General features: G+C 32.1%; 1 protein-coding gene across 1 annotated transcript; it reads right to left on the reverse strand.

The window, feature by feature from the left end:
- Window positions 1–1,130: 1,130 nt before the first annotated feature.
- rau (RA domain-containing protein rau) lies at window positions 1,131–14,487 on the reverse strand. The gene is made up of 4 exons (XM_070639007.1): window positions 14,072–14,487; window positions 4,476–4,673; window positions 3,280–3,389; window positions 1,131–3,128 (listed from the first exon to the last, which is right to left on the reverse strand). The coding sequence occupies exons 2-4, from the start codon at window positions 4,671–4,673 to the stop codon at window positions 2,027–2,029; spliced, it is 1,410 nt and encodes a 469-aa protein (XP_070495108.1). The 5' UTR covers window positions 14,072–14,487; the 3' UTR covers window positions 1,131–2,026.
- Window positions 14,488–22,795: the final 8,308 nt, after the last annotated feature.

A 22,795-nucleotide genomic window follows, 5' to 3' on the forward strand; every position in this document is an offset into this window, starting at 1 on the left:
GCGTCAATCATGCGTTCTATGAGCAGTTACATGAATATATGAAGCACTTGAGATGAATTAGATGAATAATTTATAGCAGCATGCACATTTTATGTCTGATACTAACTCATTTGACTAGATTTATATTGGATATTTAGGCAGGCTATTTTTAGGAATTGGATGAGATGAATGGATGATGCTGTTGTTGGGGTGGCAATTGCTGAGTTTTTAGATTTCCCAAAATTTAAAATTACCTCAAATTTTTCCTGATATATTTTTAGTGTTAAGTTCTAAATTGGATCTGGAATCTACAAATACTGGATTTCCTCTGAATTCTATCAACATCTGATTCCAAACTTCCAAATAATTTCATCACATAAAATCTTCCTTTTGCCTTCAAACTCTCACAACTTACCCACATGATCTATTTACATCGCTACATCAGAAACTTTTGCCTGAGTTCTTCTTATTTTGTTATTTTGTTCCAAATAGAGATATACTGCTGGTGGCAAATATATCACATATTCTCCTAAATTTTCCAAAATAAGCAATTTTCATTGAATAAGAAAGTTCTTTCGAGGTCGTTGATTTGTGATGTGTATGTGAACATCAACTTATGATGGATGTTAAGGAGTACATGCTGGAAATCATATTTTTGGGGGATCAATCCATGGGATTTCGTTACGACTCAGATAAAGTTTGGTTAAAGCTCAGTTATCGACTTCCAATTGATGAATAAAATTCAGGACTTATTATTCATACTTACATGACGCAAGGGTCAGACACTCCAATGACTACTTGACATGACATAGCCTAATAGGAGTCATAACAAAGTCTGGTGTCATTCGGGCTGTAAAGGAAAATTAAGTGAATTCTGGATCTAAAATGGCGATCAACTGAAATCAAAAATAAACGTTCCATACATCACTGATGCACAAACCCCGCTAAATCAATTTGAATGCGTAAACAAATTCATTCGTGAAAAGTCTGAAGCCTTTTGCAAACACAATTTACAATACAAAATGTTTCTTAAAATATTCCAAGAACACAGCAACAACATACGAATGGCAAGTTCTATCCTTCAAAATTTTATCAATGCTGAAAGCGAAAACAATATTGAAATTCACTAAAAAAAAGAAAACAAAATGAGCTTCATGTCTATTCCTCATAAAAATGATTTATTTCATATTTTTCATGCTTACTGATTCTACTCACTATTTTTTTTAGGTATATAAAAATTTCATGTTTAAATATTCTACATGTGAACAATATTTTAATAGCTTTGGCTTTAAGCAGTGAATTTAAGAAAGTAAATGAAAAGGTGCTTCACATACGCTATAAATTTTATGATATTAACTGATTGTATGGTGGATATAATTGTTCAGGGTTGTTGGATTTGATGGATATTACTACATGATTCAAGATTGTGACCAACATATTTTGAATTACATGCGATGCCAACATTATTTAATGCCCTAATCAGCAAAATCTTGTCAGATTTGCCAAAAATGTCAGAATTTGTGTCAGCATGAATCTGAACTTGACAGAATCTTTAAAAATCCATCAAGACAGCTTTGAAATTTAATCACATGACACCCTAATCTACTTCATCATCGCCAGCAACTCTGAACTCATATTTATTTCCACACGACCTTATTTTCTCAATCGACTCCGCATATTGATTTGTTGTCGTATGTCTTATACTGCTGATAAGTTTCAATTCCATTTTCTTGGTTATTGAACTACTCATGTTTGTTCAACATGAAAAATTGATTTTGTCACATAAATGCAGTATGTATGTTTGTGTACACATCTAACAGCTTTGTCGTACGCCTTATCAGTCACGACTCTTGAACATTTGACGTGACATTTAATCGGTATATTCAATTAATTTTTTTATGTTCCAATTTTTCCATCCAACTTTTTTCATCTTTAATGATGTTACTTTTTTTCCATATTTGATATTTGTGACTAGCAAAGATAACCTCGATGAATATAAAAGAAAAAACGAGCAACAAGTCAGCGACATAAATACTAATGACACTGATTATATGTAAACATAATTTCCTATTCCTCTCGACGGATGTGAATTGACGATTTCGATTTCATCAACAGCAACACTGTGTCTTCGTGATATTGCCTTTCTTGATGATGAGTCCAAGTCAATAATTCTCTTATCATTGCCAAATGCTGAGAATGAATTTTGTGCTGTTCGGATTTGGATTTCTCGAATATTATAAACAGGATTGTATGTAGGTGATTTCATTAGCGATGGTTCTGAATGCATAAGTGAATCATTGAAGCCTTTCATGATTTTTTGACTACAATAATTGCACTTTTGTGTGCTGCTCATATTGCATTGACATTTTCGTGGTTGTGATTGTTTCTGTTGCTGAATCACATTTCCGTTCACATCGGGCATGCTCGACTGATCGTATCGAGTCAGTGCATTAAGTTTGACGAAACATGATTCCAATTTTGTGAATGTTGACTTGACGATCGATGGAGATGATGACTGAATTGAGGATGTCGAGGGTGATTTTGTGCTGATTTCATCAAATTTTTGTGACTTTGCTGGACTTAATGATGAATTTAGATCAATTTTCTGTGATTTGGCTGGACTTAATGTGGAATTTATGTCAATTGAATAATTTTGTTGCTGATTATTGTTCTGAATATCCAATTGATTTGATCGTCTTGCCATGTTTCTAATTCTTCGTACCAGGAAGTGACAATTGTCGCCTTTTTGATTGCGTAAAATTTGTGCACGCAATGGCAAATCGTCTGGATGTAATTTCCTCTGGTATTCTTGATCTGGACATACTTCATACAATGAAAAGTCTTCGACTGGCTCTGTCGAATTGTAACATGACAACAATAGACCAAGTAACTCATCCGATGTTGTCTGCTCTGATATTAATAGACTTTTGTATTGAGATGTCTGCTGTAGAGCTGATGTATGGACACGAATTAGTCCTCCGGATTTCATTTGTAAATGGAACTTTGATTCGCCTGATGGATGACAAGCTTGAAGCATTGCTGGTCGTGCTGAGTCATCTAATGTTAGTAATGTACGTGCATCTGCTCTTCTTATTCGTACTTCCATTGACAAATAGAAGAGTCGTGGATCTCGATGACGCATTTTACATCTGAGTTTTGGGAAGAAAAATGGAAAAGTTTTGAGGTTAGAATTTTTGTTTGTTTTGTGGATTGACATTTTGATGCTGAATTTCCCGAAAATCCCAACTCATGAAATGGTTTGGGCGAGAAAAGGCCAAAAGCATTTTTATGAAAGCTTACCTTCTTAGAACTTGTGTGACAATTTGCCTAGCAGTGGTGTCCCAAGACACTGCCAATGTTTTATACTCTATGTCAAGTTTCAAGCATGCTGTGTACACCTTTAAAGTAGTCTGTAAAGAAGAAAAGAAGTAAATTTGTTAGAAATTTCTTGATACTTCAAAAAAAGTTATTGAGTCAATTCCATTGGATAAACTTTGTCAGATTTTCATATAATACAAAGCATAAAGTCTGACAAAATTCATCCAAGTATGATATCTTTCATCAATGCACTGCTGCACATCACACAATCTTTCATCAAGAATCTAAGCACATAAAAAGGAACACAATCCACATTCATCAAATATCTCATTCTCATACATTATTATGCAAAGTGGATGAAGATGATTCCACATCTCTATCGTACAACATCTTCAAGTTCTCTGCCTGGTGCTGTTTCATGTAAACATAATGGCACGTGTTTTGTAATAAATTTTCGGGTTGATTCAGCATCGAAGCGTAAAAAGAGTTTTACTTGTTGTTGGTGAGTGACAAGCCCAGAGAACCAAATCTCCTGCTGTTTCAAACAATTTTTAAGGTGCAGAGCATTGCAGCAAGGCATGAAAAAAATGTTAAAGCATGTAATTGCAGTACATTATCTCACTTCTTTTTCCTTTCTTACTACTCTCCCGCACCGGATGTTGAGTTGATGCTTTTTTACATTCTTCTCTTCTTTTTCTTTCAAATTACACTTGAAGTCATTATCAACGGAATGGCATTGTGCCATTCGAATTGAAGCAGAGCTGACAACAGCTGAGGAAGTTTGATCGGGGCTTTTATCTGCTTAGTTGACAAAATGTGATATGATGTTTATTTTTAGAATGGTCAGTAATTAGTTTGTTATGGCTATTACTGAATTATCAGAATCATGAAACATAATCAGTTCTGCCAGCCCTGAATCACATCTTAATCAACCCACATACACACACATAAGTCATATTAAATTACAGTCAGAACTTGACGTTATTAAAACTTATACAATCAGAACATTCTGGCATGTGCACAAAACAAGAAAAGAAAGAGACATAGAATGTCATGCAGTTGATATTAAGCCATGTTAAACAAAGCGTGTCATCTTGATTCACCGTCAGTCCATTAAACATTCTTACAATAATTAATTTTAATTAAAAAAGACTACATGTACATCATCATTATCATACCTGTGGAACGGATTCGCTTAAACTCGAGTAACTCGATGACCGTGAGGATGTCTTTAATTCATATTCGCTGGACGGTTCAGGACTACCACAAAGTGATGTTGCGCATGATGAATTTGCTGATGAAAATGATGTGGACGAACGAAGGGATATAGAATCTGAGCGATTTCTAAGCGGTGAAATGTGGACGTGCTTCAGCATCTGTAAATAGTTTCAGAAACAAAAAGAAAAAATTGTTGAATGGATTTTTGTATATTTTGTTAGTTTGAGAGTCAATTAAAATTTATATTGTTTGTTTTGGAGAACTAGAGTATTTACAATAGACTTCATCATGAAGAATAATGTAATAATGTTGGGTGGGTCATTGACTTATGTTGTCTGTGGTGATGAATCTAGAACTATTATTTATTTGTTAGCTGTTGACAAGCGGACGTCAATTATAGTTTTCACTTGGCTGCCTTACAAACAGCATTTTGACTTGTGCCAATCGGTACTTAGTCAGCATAAAGTAAGTTTCTGTTGATTCTTTCAATTTCCCAAACTAATCACATTATCAAAAGTTTTTATAGATTCAATTCCTACATTTTCCCTCCCAAAGGCCACAAAGTATAATTTTACATAAAGACCTGAATCAACATTAATTTTAACAACTTGAATATTTTACATTGGCTTAATCAAACACCTCAAAACGTTCATCTTTGGTGGTTTTTAATGGCTCATAATTAACTTTATCGACAATAGCGGTATTTAAATTGCATTTTTAGCGAAAAACTTTTACTATTAATTTTTCGCATTAAGAAGATTATTCGATGGTTGGATGAGTATAATATGCAACATTAAGAAGCAGAAACGATTTTATGAGCAAGTGTGGAGGATTGGTTAGGTAGCGTAGGCTGAAACGCTTTGCAAATTTAAAAATATGTCTATTTAGAATGCTGACTAAGGTGTCAGCTATAAACACGTTTGAAGATAATTAATAGTTTATGGACTAAAATATTATCCATAACTAGCAGTTCTCATACAATATGACCTAATGAAGCCCACACTGCACCGACAATGTCATTTAGTTTCCATAACCAGTCAAAAGTTAATCCACTTCCATGTTTGACTTTATAATCCAAGCAATCTGATAATCATAGTCTCATAAAATGAAAAAGTCTCCAATTTAAAGTCATTTGCGAAAAAAACAAGCCGTCTCAATCTCCCAAGACAGAAAGTTTATCCACTTAATGTGTAACATTATTCCTCCTGATCTCGCATCTAACCCACTAAATATGAGTAGAGTCTTTTTATTATTTATAATGTTCGCGGTATATGAAAATTGAAATTAATTAAATTTAATGGGGGCACAACGGAGAGTGAAAATGAAAACTACACACAAAATGAAAATTATTAAGTGATGTGTAACGAGCTGTTCTGTTAATTTTATTATGGAATTATGGCTTACACATCCATCATTCGAACTTATCCATCTCATCTTAAATCATTGATCAGCGAGTGAAAAGAGAAGAAACCAGAACATCATTATGTATAATTTTAGTACTTATTAATTACATATCTTCATAGCCACAATTATTTTTCAAGTCCGATGCATCGGAAAAAGAAAATTTTCTATAAACTTTTCCCATATTTTTGCCTCTAAATGGCGCATAAAAATTTATTGGAACGAATCAAGTGCAGATAGAAACATTTAATGCTCGGTCGATTGGGAATTTAGTGGATATGGATGAATTGGCTGGTGTGTTTTGGGTTATTGAGTGATTTTATGGATTGTTAGGTGCAAATTGGAGATGAAAGTTCATATTTGAGGTTAGAAACATCTCTGATGTTGGAGTGTGCTTTCAAATATGCGCTTTAAGTTTTCAAACATCAAATCTGATTTTGCACATTAAAGACAAACTATACAGCCAACATTAATCATGAGAAAAACATCGATTCACAATGAAATAGTATACAAATATTAAAGTTCTGATTACTTTTCTTCTACTCATTCAATACATCGGGACTGTTCACTTATTACGTAATCGACATTTTGACCACCTCCCCCACCCTTTCTGCTACCGTAACAAAATTCCCATGAACATCCATCGTATTAGGAATACCAAAATCTTGACCCAATCACTCCCAAGCACTACATAATAAATGAACAGCCCCCATAGCTATTGTAGGAAAATTTATATCCACTCCAGTTCTTCTTACCAGCAATACAGATGATGAAGAATCTTATTTTCTATCATATGATTAAATGAATGAAACTGGAGTGAAACTAAAGTTAAAAGCAAGAAAAAATTCCTCATGAAAGGGAAAACTTTTTCATTTGCTTGATTTAAAATCCCAAAGAGGAAACAAATTTCTTGAGGGAATCAAATTGAAGCATCTGACATATTGAAATTTAAAGTTTGTAAGATTATTCATAGTTGATGCGTTTGGGGATGTGAGGTGTGCCCTGAGTTTGAGTATTTTTTTGGTAGTCAACAAAGCTTGAAGATTGGATGTAAAGGAACAATGTAATTTTCTGCATGATTTTAAGCTTAATCAAATATTATTTTGGTAAATCTACATGGATTTACTACATGCAAGGATGCAAATTACTAGTATCAAAATCAGTAAAATAACATTCATTAGAATTAGAAATACCCAAAAATTCTCACAGAAACACATAAACCACATCTTCTGACACAACTTTTCACTTCCTTCTACTTCCTTAAAAGACTTTTTTTAGTTTCACAAAAAATTTACATCAAATTTCAAAGTTTTTTTCCTCATTAAACTTAACAAGACAAAGTTTTTAACACATAAAATCTCAACAGTCGCATCAAATTTCATGAGAACATCCACAACATTTAGTCAGCGTTACTTTTTCATCATTAGCAATCTACCTGGATTATGTAACTAAATGAAAGTAATTTGATATAAGACTCTCATGTTTGCATGATTATGTTACAATAGTAAAATATTTGTATGATGAAATCTCATGTGAAGAATATGAAGAACAATAAGAAAAGTCTGTCACATCCTCATACAGTTCCACATTATTCTCATATTGATGATCACTTTGTTGCTGAATGATATAAAGGATTCAATTTGTTTGATTATGAATTTGATGTAAAATATATTTTTGTGAATGGTTCTGTTGGAAGCTTTGTCTGATTATTTGCCTGATAATCCATTAAGGAATGAAATGAAATGGAATTTTCTTATTCAGTTGTCATTTTTGAGCAATTTGCCTTTTAGGTATTACAATGATAATATTGATTGGAACTCTTGTAATGATATCTACAGCATTTTACTGAATATTTTCAGTTTGACAGATATTGAGGCATGCTTGGGTACCTTGTGGACACTATTTCAATTTGAGCCGATCAGATCGAGTATTGTGTAATTTATAGAAAAGCCTGAAGATAGGATTTCACAACTTTATTAGGTAATTTACAGCCAATCCCAAAAAAAGCCCATAATCATCAAAATTGCAGGAGAAATTTCAAAATTATGCACCCAAAAACCATCAATAGCCAAATCATCATAACAAATTGATTACATATTAATTTAATATCCAAAAAATTGAATACTTTCATCTTAAAAATCTTCTGTACACTATCATTAACCATTTTGAAACTTCACACATGTGAGCATCTAAGCACTCTCTCTTTCCTACTTAATAACATCATATCAGTGCTGACAATTTTGTAAACTCCCATGTCGCAATACGATTTAATATAATAACAACTGTGCAGAGTGTAGTGCGTAGAAGAGGTAAGAAATGCGATGACAAACCGGCTAGCGAACTTATCAATTACTTATATTAAGTATGATTATTATTATGGGAACTTTCGTATCTTTCCTTTTCATCGCAATTCAATAACGATGACGAAAAATAAAGCGAAATAGTACGCAGACAGGCACCGTAACAAGATACAGTAAAATATTTTTATGAACTCACAAATTGTGGGAACGAAATGCCTGTCGATACGTAAACAGGAAGCTCTTTTTATCTTAATTGCAATATTTCTATCGCCAATGCTGCTATTTTTTGCTCTCTTCATGACAAAAACGAATTATTTTCAATGATTATATTTATGCTTGATGCAGGAAGCATTTTAAGATTGAAATGCTTTTAGCGCCTTTTGGTGCTGTTATAGATTTAATGTCATATTTGTGGCTCTATCATGTTAACATGTGTTATTATGTGAAACTATGTGCTGTGTATATGGAGTCGATGACTAGTGATGTCTGGGAAACAGGAAGATTGGAGTGTAGAGCTGTACATTGCCTTAAAATTGAACATTTTGACATGAGACGTAATAAGCAAATGACCCTTTGTGATTTTGTTAGTATGCTTAAAGCTATATCGCAAAATATGTACAGGATATGCAAGTGATAGTTTGGAGCAAAATATGTGCAATAAATTCCTGGAAATGCTTGCTTGAAGCGAAGAATCAACTTCCAGAATGTGTCGCAAAGGTGTTGATATTTGTGGCTCTATCATGTTAACATGTGTTATTATGTGAAACTATGTGCTGTTATAAACTAGTGATGTCTGGGAAACAGGAAGTTTGGAGTGTAGAGCTGTCATTCAGATACACCAGCAATTTTCAGATTCCTATCTACTTTCTAAAATGCACATTAATGCATTCAAATTTTTTCCTAACAATTCAGACGGAAATTTCCATAATGAAACATTTCACGAAGTGAATTTATGCATTAAACATTTTTTTCATGTGAAATTTACAAACATCTCCGCTGCTATCAGCTCATAAAAAGCTTTTTCTGTTTTTCATTTCATTATTGCATTTCCTATCGCAATTTTCATTTCACATTGAATTTATTTTCATGCAACAAATTAAATTTCATCTTTTATTGCATTTCGTATGCAAAAATTGTTGAAAAATAGTCGGAAACAGTTATTGTCTCACTGTATGAAATAATACACAACAGCAGCATCAACACATATGGTGATGATATTATTGCTGAAATTTTTTTTCTATTAGATCTTATTTGTGATTGATATACTGCCATTAGTGTCATATATCGTTTAATAATCCGCGATCGTTTGTTGATGGAAAGAAGAAACAATTGTGTGGATCTAAAAATTCATCAAATGAATAATGATCGTATATTTCTAGGCAGCATGACATAAATAATAGAAATTACAATTGATACATGCATGCCGCGCGTTTATGTAATGGAATAGAAATACAATGGAGCATCATCATCGACATCATTACGTGTATTGTTCACGCTTGGCTTGACGATACTTTTTTCTCTTCGCATCATCTTCTACATACATCTTTTTATGTATATGACTTATTTTTTATGTTTATATTTAAAAGAGTGCATCATCCCACATTGCATTGTACATGCATCATCATCATCATCGTTGTCTTGTTTCCACTTATTTTTCATCATATCAGTTTATAATTTATTTTGTTTAAATCATTTTGAGTTGACTGGAGGTTCAAGAGGGCCGATAATATGTAGTTTTGAGTATGTAAGAGTCTTGGAACTCCTCAATGAGTTTTGAATACTTTAGTGGGTTTATTGGTAAATATTGAGAATGTATGATACTTTTTGAGTAGGCATGTGGGAGAATTTTGAGGTATCATCGACCTAGATCTGACACGTATGACTAGAACAGAACTATAAAAATTCATGATGAATTGCAACATTTTTTTACACGAATTTGCACACATTCCAATCGATTATCTAGAAGTTACTATCATTGCTATTACTTTTTATATCAAAACTTCCGCTTGAGTGCCTTTATATATATATTGGCATTGTACTCGTTTAACATACTCGATAATAATTCAGTTTCCTGTGTCATGAGATTCTGTTACATGACGATGTTCTTTCAATACATTCCAATCACTTCTCTTTCCAATTCCATCACATGTTGTGACGTTGTATTTGTATGATTGAAAGGAAGCTGCAGGCATGTCTTTCTTTGATATGTTTTTTACATAGTTTTACATATGGATGTGACGTACTTATCATATAAATTGTTTTTGTAAGTTAAGGATCTTTTGATATTGAAAATTCGCATTTATTTTTCGATTCTGAACTTTTTTTGAAAATCATCCTAATTGGACATACTCAGGCATTGCAAAAGTTAATTGGATATATATAAAAAATAGTTCGTGAAGCTCAATAAATCATTCACATCCACATATTATAAATCTAGATATGAATATACACAAACCGCATGTGGGTGGATGCAATACTCAATTTACGTTCCTCCTTAGGCCTATTCATGATTTGAACTTCGACATTTAATTTGATTTATTTCATTTTCATCGAGAATTTTAATTGAATTCGATTGCAAAATTAAAAAAATGACGTAAACTGCTGACTATTAAGCTGCTCGGTAAACATGTAAAAATTGTTCTATTAATCCACCACATATCAACAATAAAAAAATGTTTAAGTGTCCAATTTTATTGTTTTCCAAATTTTATCGATGTTTGTTAAGTCAATTTTCGTGCGAATTAATATGATGACTATTCAAATTAATTTATGGAATTTACGAATTGCGAGTTTTTATGGTTTTATAATTAAATTTGATGGTGGGTCCCGAGGTGTACATGGAAAAAATTGCGATCGCTTAATAATTCTTTAAGTGGAATTCGTAATAAATCATTGAATTTGATCAATTTAATGAAATATATCATTTGCCATAAAGTTGAGATACTTCCGTACATTCAAAGTTAAGTGGGGCTGAGGGGTTGTTCATTTGTTACATAACGCGAAAAATCGACGATTTTGACACCTTTCCCTTCGTAACAAAGCTTTGTATTGTTTGAAGCGTAGCAAATTCACAATCAGATTGGGGGGTCTCTACTAAAGCGTTACGTAAGAAGTCAATGGCCCTACCTAAGAACCACCACATACATGTAAACTATAAATTCTTGTATCAATTTAAAGAACACAAGCTTTGACCTTCCAGTAGCCCGAAACATTAAAAAATGTTTTTTAAAATAATTTCCCATCCAGTCCAAACCACTTGAAAGAACTCTCCATTAACCTCTTAAAAAGATCAAACACTCCAACAATTTATCATCAATTTTTTTTATCATTTTTTCCTCCTCAATAAATTGCTCTATATTATTTTTTAAAAAACAATTTTTTAATAGCTCTCGATAGAAATAAAATAAATGTTGAGCTCAATTTTCATTACATTGCAATCACAGCACAAAAACAATTGAATTTGTCGTAAATCCGATTTTATTGCAATTATTTTTTGTTCCATTTTTTTTGAAGATGTCATCAAATTGTTCTTGTGACTTTGCAGTTGATATTCGATGGAGTTTTGTATTTTATTTTTGCTACGAATTGATGGATCTTCTACATGATTGAATGCATTTTTAGATTCAGGAAAAAACAAGCAGCAGATTATTTTTAGAAGATGAAAAAATGCATCGAGATCGATCGTATTTTTATTCTGATTGATGATTTGGAAAATTCAGGAGATTATTGGATTAAAGGAATGAGATTTGTAGTCCCGAGCAACAAAATGTAGTCTGTAGGGCATGGCTTAGTAGCCATGTTAACGACAAAACATGAAAAAGACTTGAGGATGTCATAACGGTTTTGTGATGGCTATTCGATAAAGAAATGGTGATTTACAGCATAGTTTCAATCGTTTATATTCATAGGAATATTTTTATCACAAAAACGCCGGATACAACATCCGAAAAAATTCCCAAGAATTCACAAACATTCATGTATGATGTCCGACATTTAAAATTGTTTGTCTAGACTCTAGAGCCTGATAATACGATTTTTAATGGACACACAAGCCATTTTAGCTCCAATTTCCCAAAAAAAACTCAAAATTCTCAAACGTAATTCAAAAATATCTCAATTGAGTCATGTTCCAAAAACCACATCTGTTCAATAAAATTCAGCGCAAAAGCATGCAAATTATCGACATTAATAAAAATTATAGGCTATATATTATTGAGCGAGTAATTAATAAATTCAATTTTCTCACCATTTTTGATTTAAAATTAATCGATTTAAATTCTAGTTCAATGCCAATTATAATGATCAACATGTAGGTTTTTATATTTCTTTTCTCATCACATTTTGTCGATATTTGAGGCAGCACAGGCAAAAATATACGCACATATGGGAAGAGCAACTCGATAAAAATATTTTCATATATTATAATTGCATCAAACCGTTAAGGCTTCCGTTTATTATGAGAAACTGTTAATGATAATGATGTAATTTGCTTAAATGAACTAAGTATTCATATAGACATGAATTTTGAATTGTTGTTTACTCACATCAAATGAATTGACTGCTTCCTCATCTTTTTCATACAAACAGCCAGAACTTGTGAGAATTTTAGCAGAAAATGAGGCGCTTGGGACTTAATTATGAGAATTACTAGCATGTTGATGGACGGAGATGGTCAGTTTGATGCAGATTTCAATATTTGCTCAGAAATTGTCATTTGAAGCTAATAGGAGCCGACAGCCATCCAAAAAAGCAATTTAAAATCCGAAAAAATAACAAAATTAAAATTTTGAGCCTCAATAATTGCCACAAATGAACAGAAACAATTGAGATTTTCAAGTAAAAAAATATACATCATTATATCCAACTATATTATTGTATACTGCAAATTAGATGAATAAGTCTCAATTGCGGAATTTAACAAGCACAATGCAAAAGAGAAAAGCTATTATAATTCATTGCTTTATTTTTCTCATCGTACGGAAGAAGATTTTGCAAATGAAAAGGAAACAAAAAATGAGCTTCTTAATAAATTTCAGTCGTTTTTGCATACCGAAAAATCTTATCATAATTTTACTTCTCTTCCTCTTTCTATACAGCTCGCAGTGTATACAGCAGCACGTTACTTAATGTTCATGCAAATTGATTTCGAAAGGAAGGCGTTAATAGTGTTGATAAACGATCTCGTACGAATTAAGTGTCTGGAATTTACTGTAAGCTGTTATTTTGTGAGGATGTGGGATTTTGTTACTGGGTATTTTCGACATCTGGCTGACTTTGGGATTTTTTTGAGCATAAAAAATTATTTTTTTTTTTTTGGGTGATTTTGACAAAGTTCTTTGGGGAAGTTCATTTATTACGTAAATTCCCACCTCCTCAATATCTCACCTTTCCCTAATAGCGTCCGCTTGAGGATCGTCCTCAAAATATATTGACAGAATTTTCAATAATTCATAAGGAAGACGATCACATGCTCAACAGCATGCAAACATTCATTCACTTGTACAGCCATCAGTTAATTGGCAGTAATGCGAAAACAATCCAGAAAATAACATCAAAAATGGAAAATTCACCAGAATTGTATATTTAAAAATTATCTCATTTTAGCGTCTGCATAAAATTTTTACAGACATACATTGTATGCCTTATTTTCACAAGAATCCATTAAAATATTCAATTTTAAAAAGAATTCCTCTCCTATCATAAAAATGCGCCCATATCATTTCCATTTAAAGTCTGTTTTTAAAGCAAATATTTTCATCTTCTCGCAAAAATACTACAAAGATGAGTCATAAGCTAGCATTTTAGCGTAGTCAATTCCCAGATAAAATTGTTAATTTAATGAATACCTGACTCACCTTTAATTCTAATTAATAGTCCAAATGGTACTTTCAAATTTTGTTGTATTAATCCACAATAAGAATTTTTAATTCACTTGTTACGGCTTTATGAATCTTAAAAAAATTACACAAGCATGGAATTCCTTTTCCTTTTGTACTTATTATCCACTATACAGCACATAAAATAATTTGCATATAATTTATTTTTCTCAAATGGAACCGAATTCAATGACACATTTTATATAAAGATTCTTTCCAATTCAAACCACTTTTTGAGTAATTAAAATTCTTAATTAAATTTCATGCTAGTTTCACATTAAACTTCTTCTTATTCTCCTTATTTTTTTTTTGTTTTATTCCAATTCTTGTAATTTAATTCCGCGACATAACACTAGAATATTTTTTTCGTATAGACGTCTGCCTCGTTTGACTTATTGTGAGTAACTAAAAACACATAGACATAAAAAATTGAGACCTTTTTTTAAGCTGTACTTTAAAGCATTAAATTATAACAGTTTTGTGCATGCGATCGCCTCTCTTGAGTTGTTTCTTCCTCTCCCTCTCATTCCACTTTATTCGCCTCTCTCGCTTACTATTTTTTATTTTGTTGTCATTCACCATTTGTTGTGTTGTTTCCTCTGCTGCTTTTTTGAAAAATAAAAAAATCTTTTATGGCTTAAAGACATGAATGAAGAGGAAGAAGAAGCTATTAAATGTTGTCGTAATTGAACAAATTAAATTGATAAGAATGAGTAATTGGATGAGATCACCAGCTTCTGAGGCTTATAAACTTTTGGAGCTGATTGAATTTTATTGAGGGAAATTTATTTGGAGATATTGGCAGTGACAAATATGGGAGATAATTGGGTGTTTGAGGAGATTTCTTTTGAGGTCATTTATGGGAGGATATTGGCAGTTATTTATGATGTCTTTGGAGTTGTTGCTCTGATTTTGATTTTAAATTGAATTATAAGATTGAGATTTAAAATTGTTAATTTGTAATCCATATGAACTTGGGTAAATTGGGGAAGCTGAAGCTGACCAAATGTCAAGTGAATAACTTCTCATTGTATCCCCTAGTCCGAGTTATGTGCCGAGATAAGTATGTTAAAGAATATAGTAAACGGCTATCCAAACCACCTTGTCTGAAGGGTGGCAGCCTCACAATTAGATTAGGAATGGTAAGGATTATCATCATGTACAAAGAAAGCAACAGCTCAGACTTATTCTATTTTGTGTTGCTAAGATACCAATAGAATCAGAAACTTCTGTAAACCACAGACTGCTTTATACCTCCAAGTATTAGAGCATTTAATCTTAGAGGAGCACTACCTTACCGTATATACATAATTAATAGTAAACTAATTACTAAGAACATGCCGAGAATCCCACGACGAATATTAAAATATTATAATGATAATATTCTTGACCCGAATGTCCGAATTTACAATTTAATTGCGTATTTGACCTCAGATAATAATTATGTACATAAAATACATGCTTCTTGCCAAGTAAACATCACATAAAGTAAACAACATAAAATTCTAAAATATTAAAATACTATAATCGTTCTTCAATCAAGCAAAATTGCCAGGTATCTTAAGGACAAAAGACACTGATCCTCTCATTCACTTAAGGATGATAAATTGAAATCTAATCCTTTCAATCACAATAAGCAGGTTTAAATGAGTTATAATGATTGAGAAAAATATATTCCCTTAAGCTGACAAAACACATTTTCTATAATCAGTATCTTCCCATGAGAAACAAGCTATAAGACACCAGCATGTTGTTTATGATACTTTTACTTCCTTTATCCTTCGCTCGGCTCTTTTTCTGAGACAAAGGAAAATCTCGTTAGTTCATAATTTTTAATTACCGCTTCTTGCTTTTGTTTTCGTTTTCCTTTTATCTTTTTCACACAATCTCCAAGAGGGAAGGAGATTGCAAAGGACCCTAAAGTCTTTAAGGAAGCTCGAACAATATGTTATCAAAACAAATAAATTTATGGTGAGCCAATTAAATATTTTTTGGGACTGTATAAGCAGTAACAGGTGTTGAATGGTGAGCACTTTGGGTGATTGATTGGTTGTCTATATGAGTGACTGTATGGATGTGCTGATGAATAATTAGATTGACAAGCTTGATGAGTGAAATTTTCCGGATTAGTCAGTGAATGAGGGAAGCTGTGATTTGCAAATTGACTCATTTGCTGGATGTATATTGTTGGATGATTGATTGACTAATCTTTGGTGATGACTTATTATTCTCATGCTTACTAACTGGCTTTGATGGCCTTATATATCAATTGTGATTCACGACTATCACAGTTTTAGTTGTATTCAGGCCTTGTTGGTACCAATTTCTACAATCATCAGTGAATATGCTAGGTAAGCCCTAATAATGTGAGATGATCCTATTCAGAGTCTTAATGTATGGCAGCTGTACAAGCCATTAGTCTAGATCTCGAGGAATATGCGCCATAGACATCACAACAATCATACACATAATTCCTAACTTTCCACCTTCACCATCTACCTCCTATTCACTACAGTTGCTTTGAATACATTTTCACAAAGGATACTTCTTAGAATATCCTTAGGAACTGCAATGTACCTGTCAGTGAAATTTTTTTCTCACACGTTTTAAATTTATGATTTTTTTTACCTTACTTCTTCTTATGTTCAACAGAGAGAAAGAAGCTATTCGCAAGCGACGAACGAGAATAATTTTTGTTTCTACCTGAAATATTTTCCTATTATGCAAGGACATGAAATAAGAGTATTTTTCTATTCTGTGCTGTATTTTCGCCAAACAATAAAAAAATTTACCTTTAATATATTCAGTGAGAAAAACATGAGGGGAACTAAGCAATGGGAAGATTCCTTTAATGGTGAACATCTTCAATGAAGGATGTGTGAAATTTGAAGATAATTGTAGATGAATTGCATCACATGTTGTTATTTTGCAAGGTAGAAGGTGATTTTAAAGGTGCTATTCATGCGGATCTCATTCAATATAATTGAAAGAAGGAAGATATCGGCTATTGTTTGAAAATAATGTAGGTGAGCCTTAATAAAAGAACAGAATTGTTCTCAAGAGATGGATTTCAAGTGCATTATGTGAATTTAACGACTTTTGGATATTTTATGCCTTGAATTATAACTGAAATTCGATATTTATGGTCATCTTGAACTAGACATTAAACATTTATAAATTAAAGCTATGAACTTCATACTTCCCATCTCAACGTGAATAATATTCATTTCCGAGAAATTATCATTTGTTTTATTGCGATCTCATCACTTGCTCTAGTTTATTTCATGACTCAATTGACTTTATAAGTGCGACATTCTTCTTCGTATCATCATGATATTTAAAAAGATGTAAACAAGCACAGTATGAGTGTTGTTTCAGCGATTAATAGTTTTTTATTTTATCTTCCACTTCAAGGCGACACTTCCTAGTTTCATCAGTCTATTGTTTATCCTTTCATTAGATAATGTGCATTAGATAACATAAATGACACAAGTTTGCTTATGCATTTGATGATTGCGTGACAAACTGTAGTTAAACTGATTGAGAAGATGTGATTCAAAGTTGATCTGCTTTCTTTGCTTGAATTTAAGGAATTGATAGATAGGAATTAGGAGCTAATCCAAAATAGAAGGGTTTTGATGAAGTGATTGGGAGTTGCTTCCTATTCTCACTTTATCCGAGAATGCGCTCGGAAGTGCTTAATATACTCATGAGATATTCTCGTAATTTCAGGTATGAATCCTGTAGAGTGTAATTGGACACAGGGGATCCAATCTACCCCGGTCGTAGATTATGTTGCAAATAGTGTAAGTCAAATTTCAGAAGCTCCGGGACAATTTCTTCAGAAGCTGAAATCGAATCATTACATAGCTTTCGATAAGGACACAGCCTAGAATTTTAAATGAAAATCCAACGGATCGAGAATTCGTTTTAGCATTCAAGAATTCGGCACTTAGTTTGAAGATTTAGAAATCCGTTCAAAATTAAAATCAAATTGGTCAGAATTTCCAAATTTTTGATAATTTGCAGAAATTATACTTATACATGGTTAATTCTAAACATCAATTGATTTTAACAATAAAAATTTCGTGATTATACCGTTAAATTTTGATATTTCGGACTCAATGCCGACTAGAATTTTAAATAGGAAAAGCTAGTCTATATGAACAATTCTCCTCAAAATATCTCTAGATTCTAATAAAAAGCTATGCTTTTGAACCTTGATGAACTATATCGTTTATTTATACATTCTTTATATTGATGGAAGTTTTATTTAAAATCACCAATGCTGTAGCTATAAATACTTTCTATTGCTAAATAGTTTTCAAATAAAAATATAAACTTTAATGGAATAAAAATATGAATATAATAAAGCTTATATTTATTTAAAAATAATCAATACCTAACTTAGTTTTTCTCTGGAAAATTAAAATAAATTGATGAGATTTTTCCATTGGAACTGAAATCCTTGAAAAATATATTCACACAATTCTGAATTAATCGCATTAGATTTTATTTATATTTTCATTCAATTCCTCTTAAATAAATCAAAATCACTTTTGGGCAAATGTATTGGAACTTAAGTGGTTTCAACACAGTCCAATAAATAAAATTTCTACGGTTTCAAAAAAAAAAAAAAGAAAAAAATTTGATCGATTATAAAAGATTTTATTGGTAAAATATCTGTTCAAGCCATAAAATCAGTCAATTATTCACAGTAAATTGCTTAATTCTTATGAGAAATTTTTGTGGCAAAGACACAAGAATATTAAGCAACATAATCATCATGAACTTCCCGCTCAACGATAATTAACATTCAATTTTTCTCGTTCCATAATCCAATAATAAAGAAGTCATTTACAAAAATAGACGAGATGAACTTGAGGAAGGAAAGAAGAAGAAGAAATTATGAATGTTTAATAAATAATCGTTTTAAAATAGAGCATAATACAGTAAACATTATGAATAGAACAAGACATAACAAATAGTTAATAATCCCTGTCCTCATATCCTGTTCATTGAATGTACCAACATCGCACATGCAGCACCATCAGATGTTTTCTTAAGAAAAAAGAAATCTTATTATTTTTTATAGACTTCCCGAATCTTCATATTATGATGATTAGTATGGACTTGTATGCACTCATAGACACACATGCACAGATTGCACCGGAAACATCGTTTTCTAAGACATTTAAGAACACAAAAGAAAAACAAAAATTTGTATGAAGACCCACAAAAGAATGCAAAAGGAAAGAAAAAGACAACGGAAAAAAGTTGATGGATTATTGAAACATTGGGTACGGGATGTTAGAACGCATTTGGTTAATATTTGGGTGTAAACGGATCTAATGTTGATTTGCTATAGATTATGTCTACCAACTGGTTCCTGATGTTCATTTGATTTGGTTATGAAACTTCCCAAATCTCATTTACTTCCTTCCTTCGCAGGCTATATAGATCATCTGTGATCCATATCCTCCTTCATTTGGCATCTAACATCCTGACTTTATCGTTCGCTGTCCTTTGCTTAAGCTGATACTTTTGTCTGAAATTGTTCAGATTTAGTCAAATTTGTGACAGTTTCATGCTTAACTCAACTTTATCATTACCTGAACTAGATAGCATTACTGGTACATGACAAACTGCACAAAATAAATCCACATTCCCAAAATCCATGCTTCCATTAGAGACACACATAAAACATAATAAGAGAGAAATTTGAAGAATTTCTTTCCTCTATTGAGAAGCCCAAAAATGAAGTTCATAAATACACCAGGCACATACTCATAATATATGTACATATATACTTATAATCAATGAATAATTTGAAAAATTTACAAATGAAAGGCATAAGAACATAGTAACTGTAATGATGCCATGTGAATGAGGTTAGTCGATGATGTGCAAAATGCTATTTTTGCATGACTTCCATTGATATCTACATAGATTGTCGAAATAACAATGTGATCAATTTATGCCAACAAATTATGAATAATTTTTCTCCTTTCTGTTCCTACATTCTGCTTCTTTTTTGGCTAGTTCAATGAAATTATAATAACAGTAGAGATGAAAAATAATTGCTTCATAAGAAAGATAGTAAGAGTCACTCTAATAGTAGGAAATGGAAACGAAATATCCACTTGTATTAAAATATGCGAAGCGTTTTTTTGTGTAATCAATAATTTTAATGACGGCATTATTTAAGAATTTCAGCACAAATAGCGATAAACACTTGAGAAAGAGAAGAAGAAAGAATTTTTATTGTGAGCTGATTTTTATGGGACATTGGAACTTTCAGGGGGTCATATTTGACAATTTGGAAGAATTACTTCAATAAGAGATCAAAATTGAGTCGAATCGAGGCTTGAATGAATTTAGAAGAGCTTATAAGGTTTACTTAGAGCTCTGTTTCTGAGAATATAGTAACTAAAAGATACACGGCTTGAAAAAGTCGGGATTAGTGCCCTTATGTCAGTGTGACGATTGTTTTGTGTCGGATATGGCATCCGGAAGATTCTGATTGTCATGCCATGTTCCTTTCGGGACAGTTAGTACCCAAAACCAAATCAAATTTGAGAATTTTCTGGCTGTTAAAATTGATTTTTCATTAAACCATCAAAATGCGCCTTAATCTACTCCTCCCAGATGTATTCCCAACTTGTATACTCAATTTCTTCATGAATGGATAAAACTTGAATGATAAAAAATTTCTACATTTGTAAAACAGCGACACAAACGACCAAAAAGAGAATTTTTTTCAAACAATTAATTTCAATCACTAATTCAGCACTTCCTGCAGTGTATCAAGTAAGTTACACAGTCGTAACAAACATAAACACCAAAGTTCATTGTCCAACACATAAATTAATTCCTTTATACTTTTACAATTTCAAACAATACCGGATGAGTCTGATTAATGTATAAAAATTCTAAATACAAACACTTATGAGCATTCAGTGCTGCTCGTCCGGATGCAACAATCACCATTCCATGTCATTTCATTAATATTAATTTCTTCTGTCACAATTTGACTTTTTACAGATATCTACTTAACATAGATTTTTTGGACTAGCTGTAGATTATTATTTTTTTGTGTACATTCGGAAAGACCTTTCAAGCTCAATAGTCATAAGATTGAGTTGGATCATGACATGTCTAAATGTATTAAGTGCATACAAAACTCAAAGTCAATTTTTCAATCAACTTGTATATCAGATTGCAATTGGCCCTGAATATTGAGATACGAAAATGTGAGGATTTATTTTAATGTTGGGATAAAGTTTGGAGCACTTGACGCTTGAGTATTAAATTTTTGCTGCTTTTGTGATGTGCAACTTTATTTTTTGGTTTAAGTGGATAGATCAGAACAACAGGATTATGGTGTATTAATGTGCTACATGACTTAGAATGTTCTCTTGTGAAATGAAGGGTTTGTGCTGGAAACAGCCACTTAGGGATGACTTTTGAGCGTTTACAGAGTTACTTTCGCTACTGTATGACTGTATACTTGTGTAAACTTACTAAATATGTAGATATATTCATGCATATCTGATTTAACTCTATCATGAATCGACTTCCTTAATTTTTGAATATTCCCTGACAAAAAGTCAATTTCCCCAAAAATGTTGATTCCCTAGTCGTCAGCAAAACCCCTTACATCCACAAAATGCTAATAAAATCTCATAAGAATAGAATGTTATGTAAAATGGTTTCCAAACTATTCAAATATCAGGAAGTAGATCCTCAAAAACTACGAACAACTTTTTTGGTAAATTTATTCATGAAGCCATAATATTGAACATTTTATATCTTGTTCCTTCTCTATTTCCAATTCCCTCAGTTGAATTTCCTTTTATTATGATATGAGTTCTTTTTTTTCAAGAGCATAGCACATATTAATATGCTTTAGGATATCTCCATAGTTTTACATACTTCACTTAAATATTTACCCAAAAATCCATTTTCATCTTATGCATCTGTGCTAAATGCCGATAAAGAGCTGTGATGAGATCCATTTGTAGCACTTGAACTTCATTTAAAAATCAACATGCTATAAATTTCAACTCTAGTGCTAGATATTTCATATTCCTCTCAAGTACCGAAAATTTTAATTGCGTAAAAATGAGGATGAAGGATGAAGCTCATATTACAAACATGACACAAATTTGCTTTTTTTGACTTTTGTGTTGCTTCTTGAGAAGTTTTTGAGCGTTTTTGACTGAATTTTTTGTGAAGGATGCGCAGATGTTTTGAGCTGTTTTGTCTGAAGATGAGGTAATAGATATCTTGTTTTGGACTAGGTGTTGGTATTTGGAAGACAGTTATCTGCTACATAGACAGCTTCATGTGCTGTTCTAAGAAAATTCATGATTGACAATTTCTATTAAGATGACAGCAGAAATTGTCAATGCGGTGACAGAAACACAAGTTTGTTTTATCGCCCTAGGATAGAATTCACAAGGCGAAAGACGTTCTAGGGCCCAAAAAGCACCATGACTTAGAACGGTTCTAATAGGATGTCAGTTGGATGCAAAATCAGATAATTAGTCAAAACTTTGTGATTAGGCCAACAAAAGAGTCAGATGAAAAGCCTTTTATAGTAACCTAGGTTTCACATCAGACCATGGTTTGAGTAAGGAAGTAAGTATTGACAATTGACTTATTTGGATAGGGTCATAAACCTACACTTATATCTTAAGG

Source organism: Chironomus tepperi, unplaced genomic scaffold, assembly GCF_022539635.2.
Source record: "Chironomus tepperi strain 1889 unplaced genomic scaffold, CSIRO-AGI_Ctep_v1 contig_177, whole genome shotgun sequence".
Classification (NCBI taxonomy): Eukaryota; Metazoa; Arthropoda; class Insecta; order Diptera; family Chironomidae; genus Chironomus; species Chironomus tepperi.

Coding starts and splice junctions, on each gene's coding strand:
- rau (XM_070639007.1), bottom strand. CDS start 4,673: ATGCTGAAGCACGTCCACATTTCACCGCTTAGAAATCGCTCAGATTCT. Junction 3,390..4,475: donor TAAGCGAATCCGTTCCACAG/GTATGATAATGA, acceptor TCTTCTTTACAG/ACTACTTTAAAGGTGTACAC. Junction 3,129..3,279: donor GTCACACAAGTTCTAAGAAG/GTAAGCTTTCAT, acceptor CCCAAAACTCAG/ATGTAAAATGCGTCATCGAG.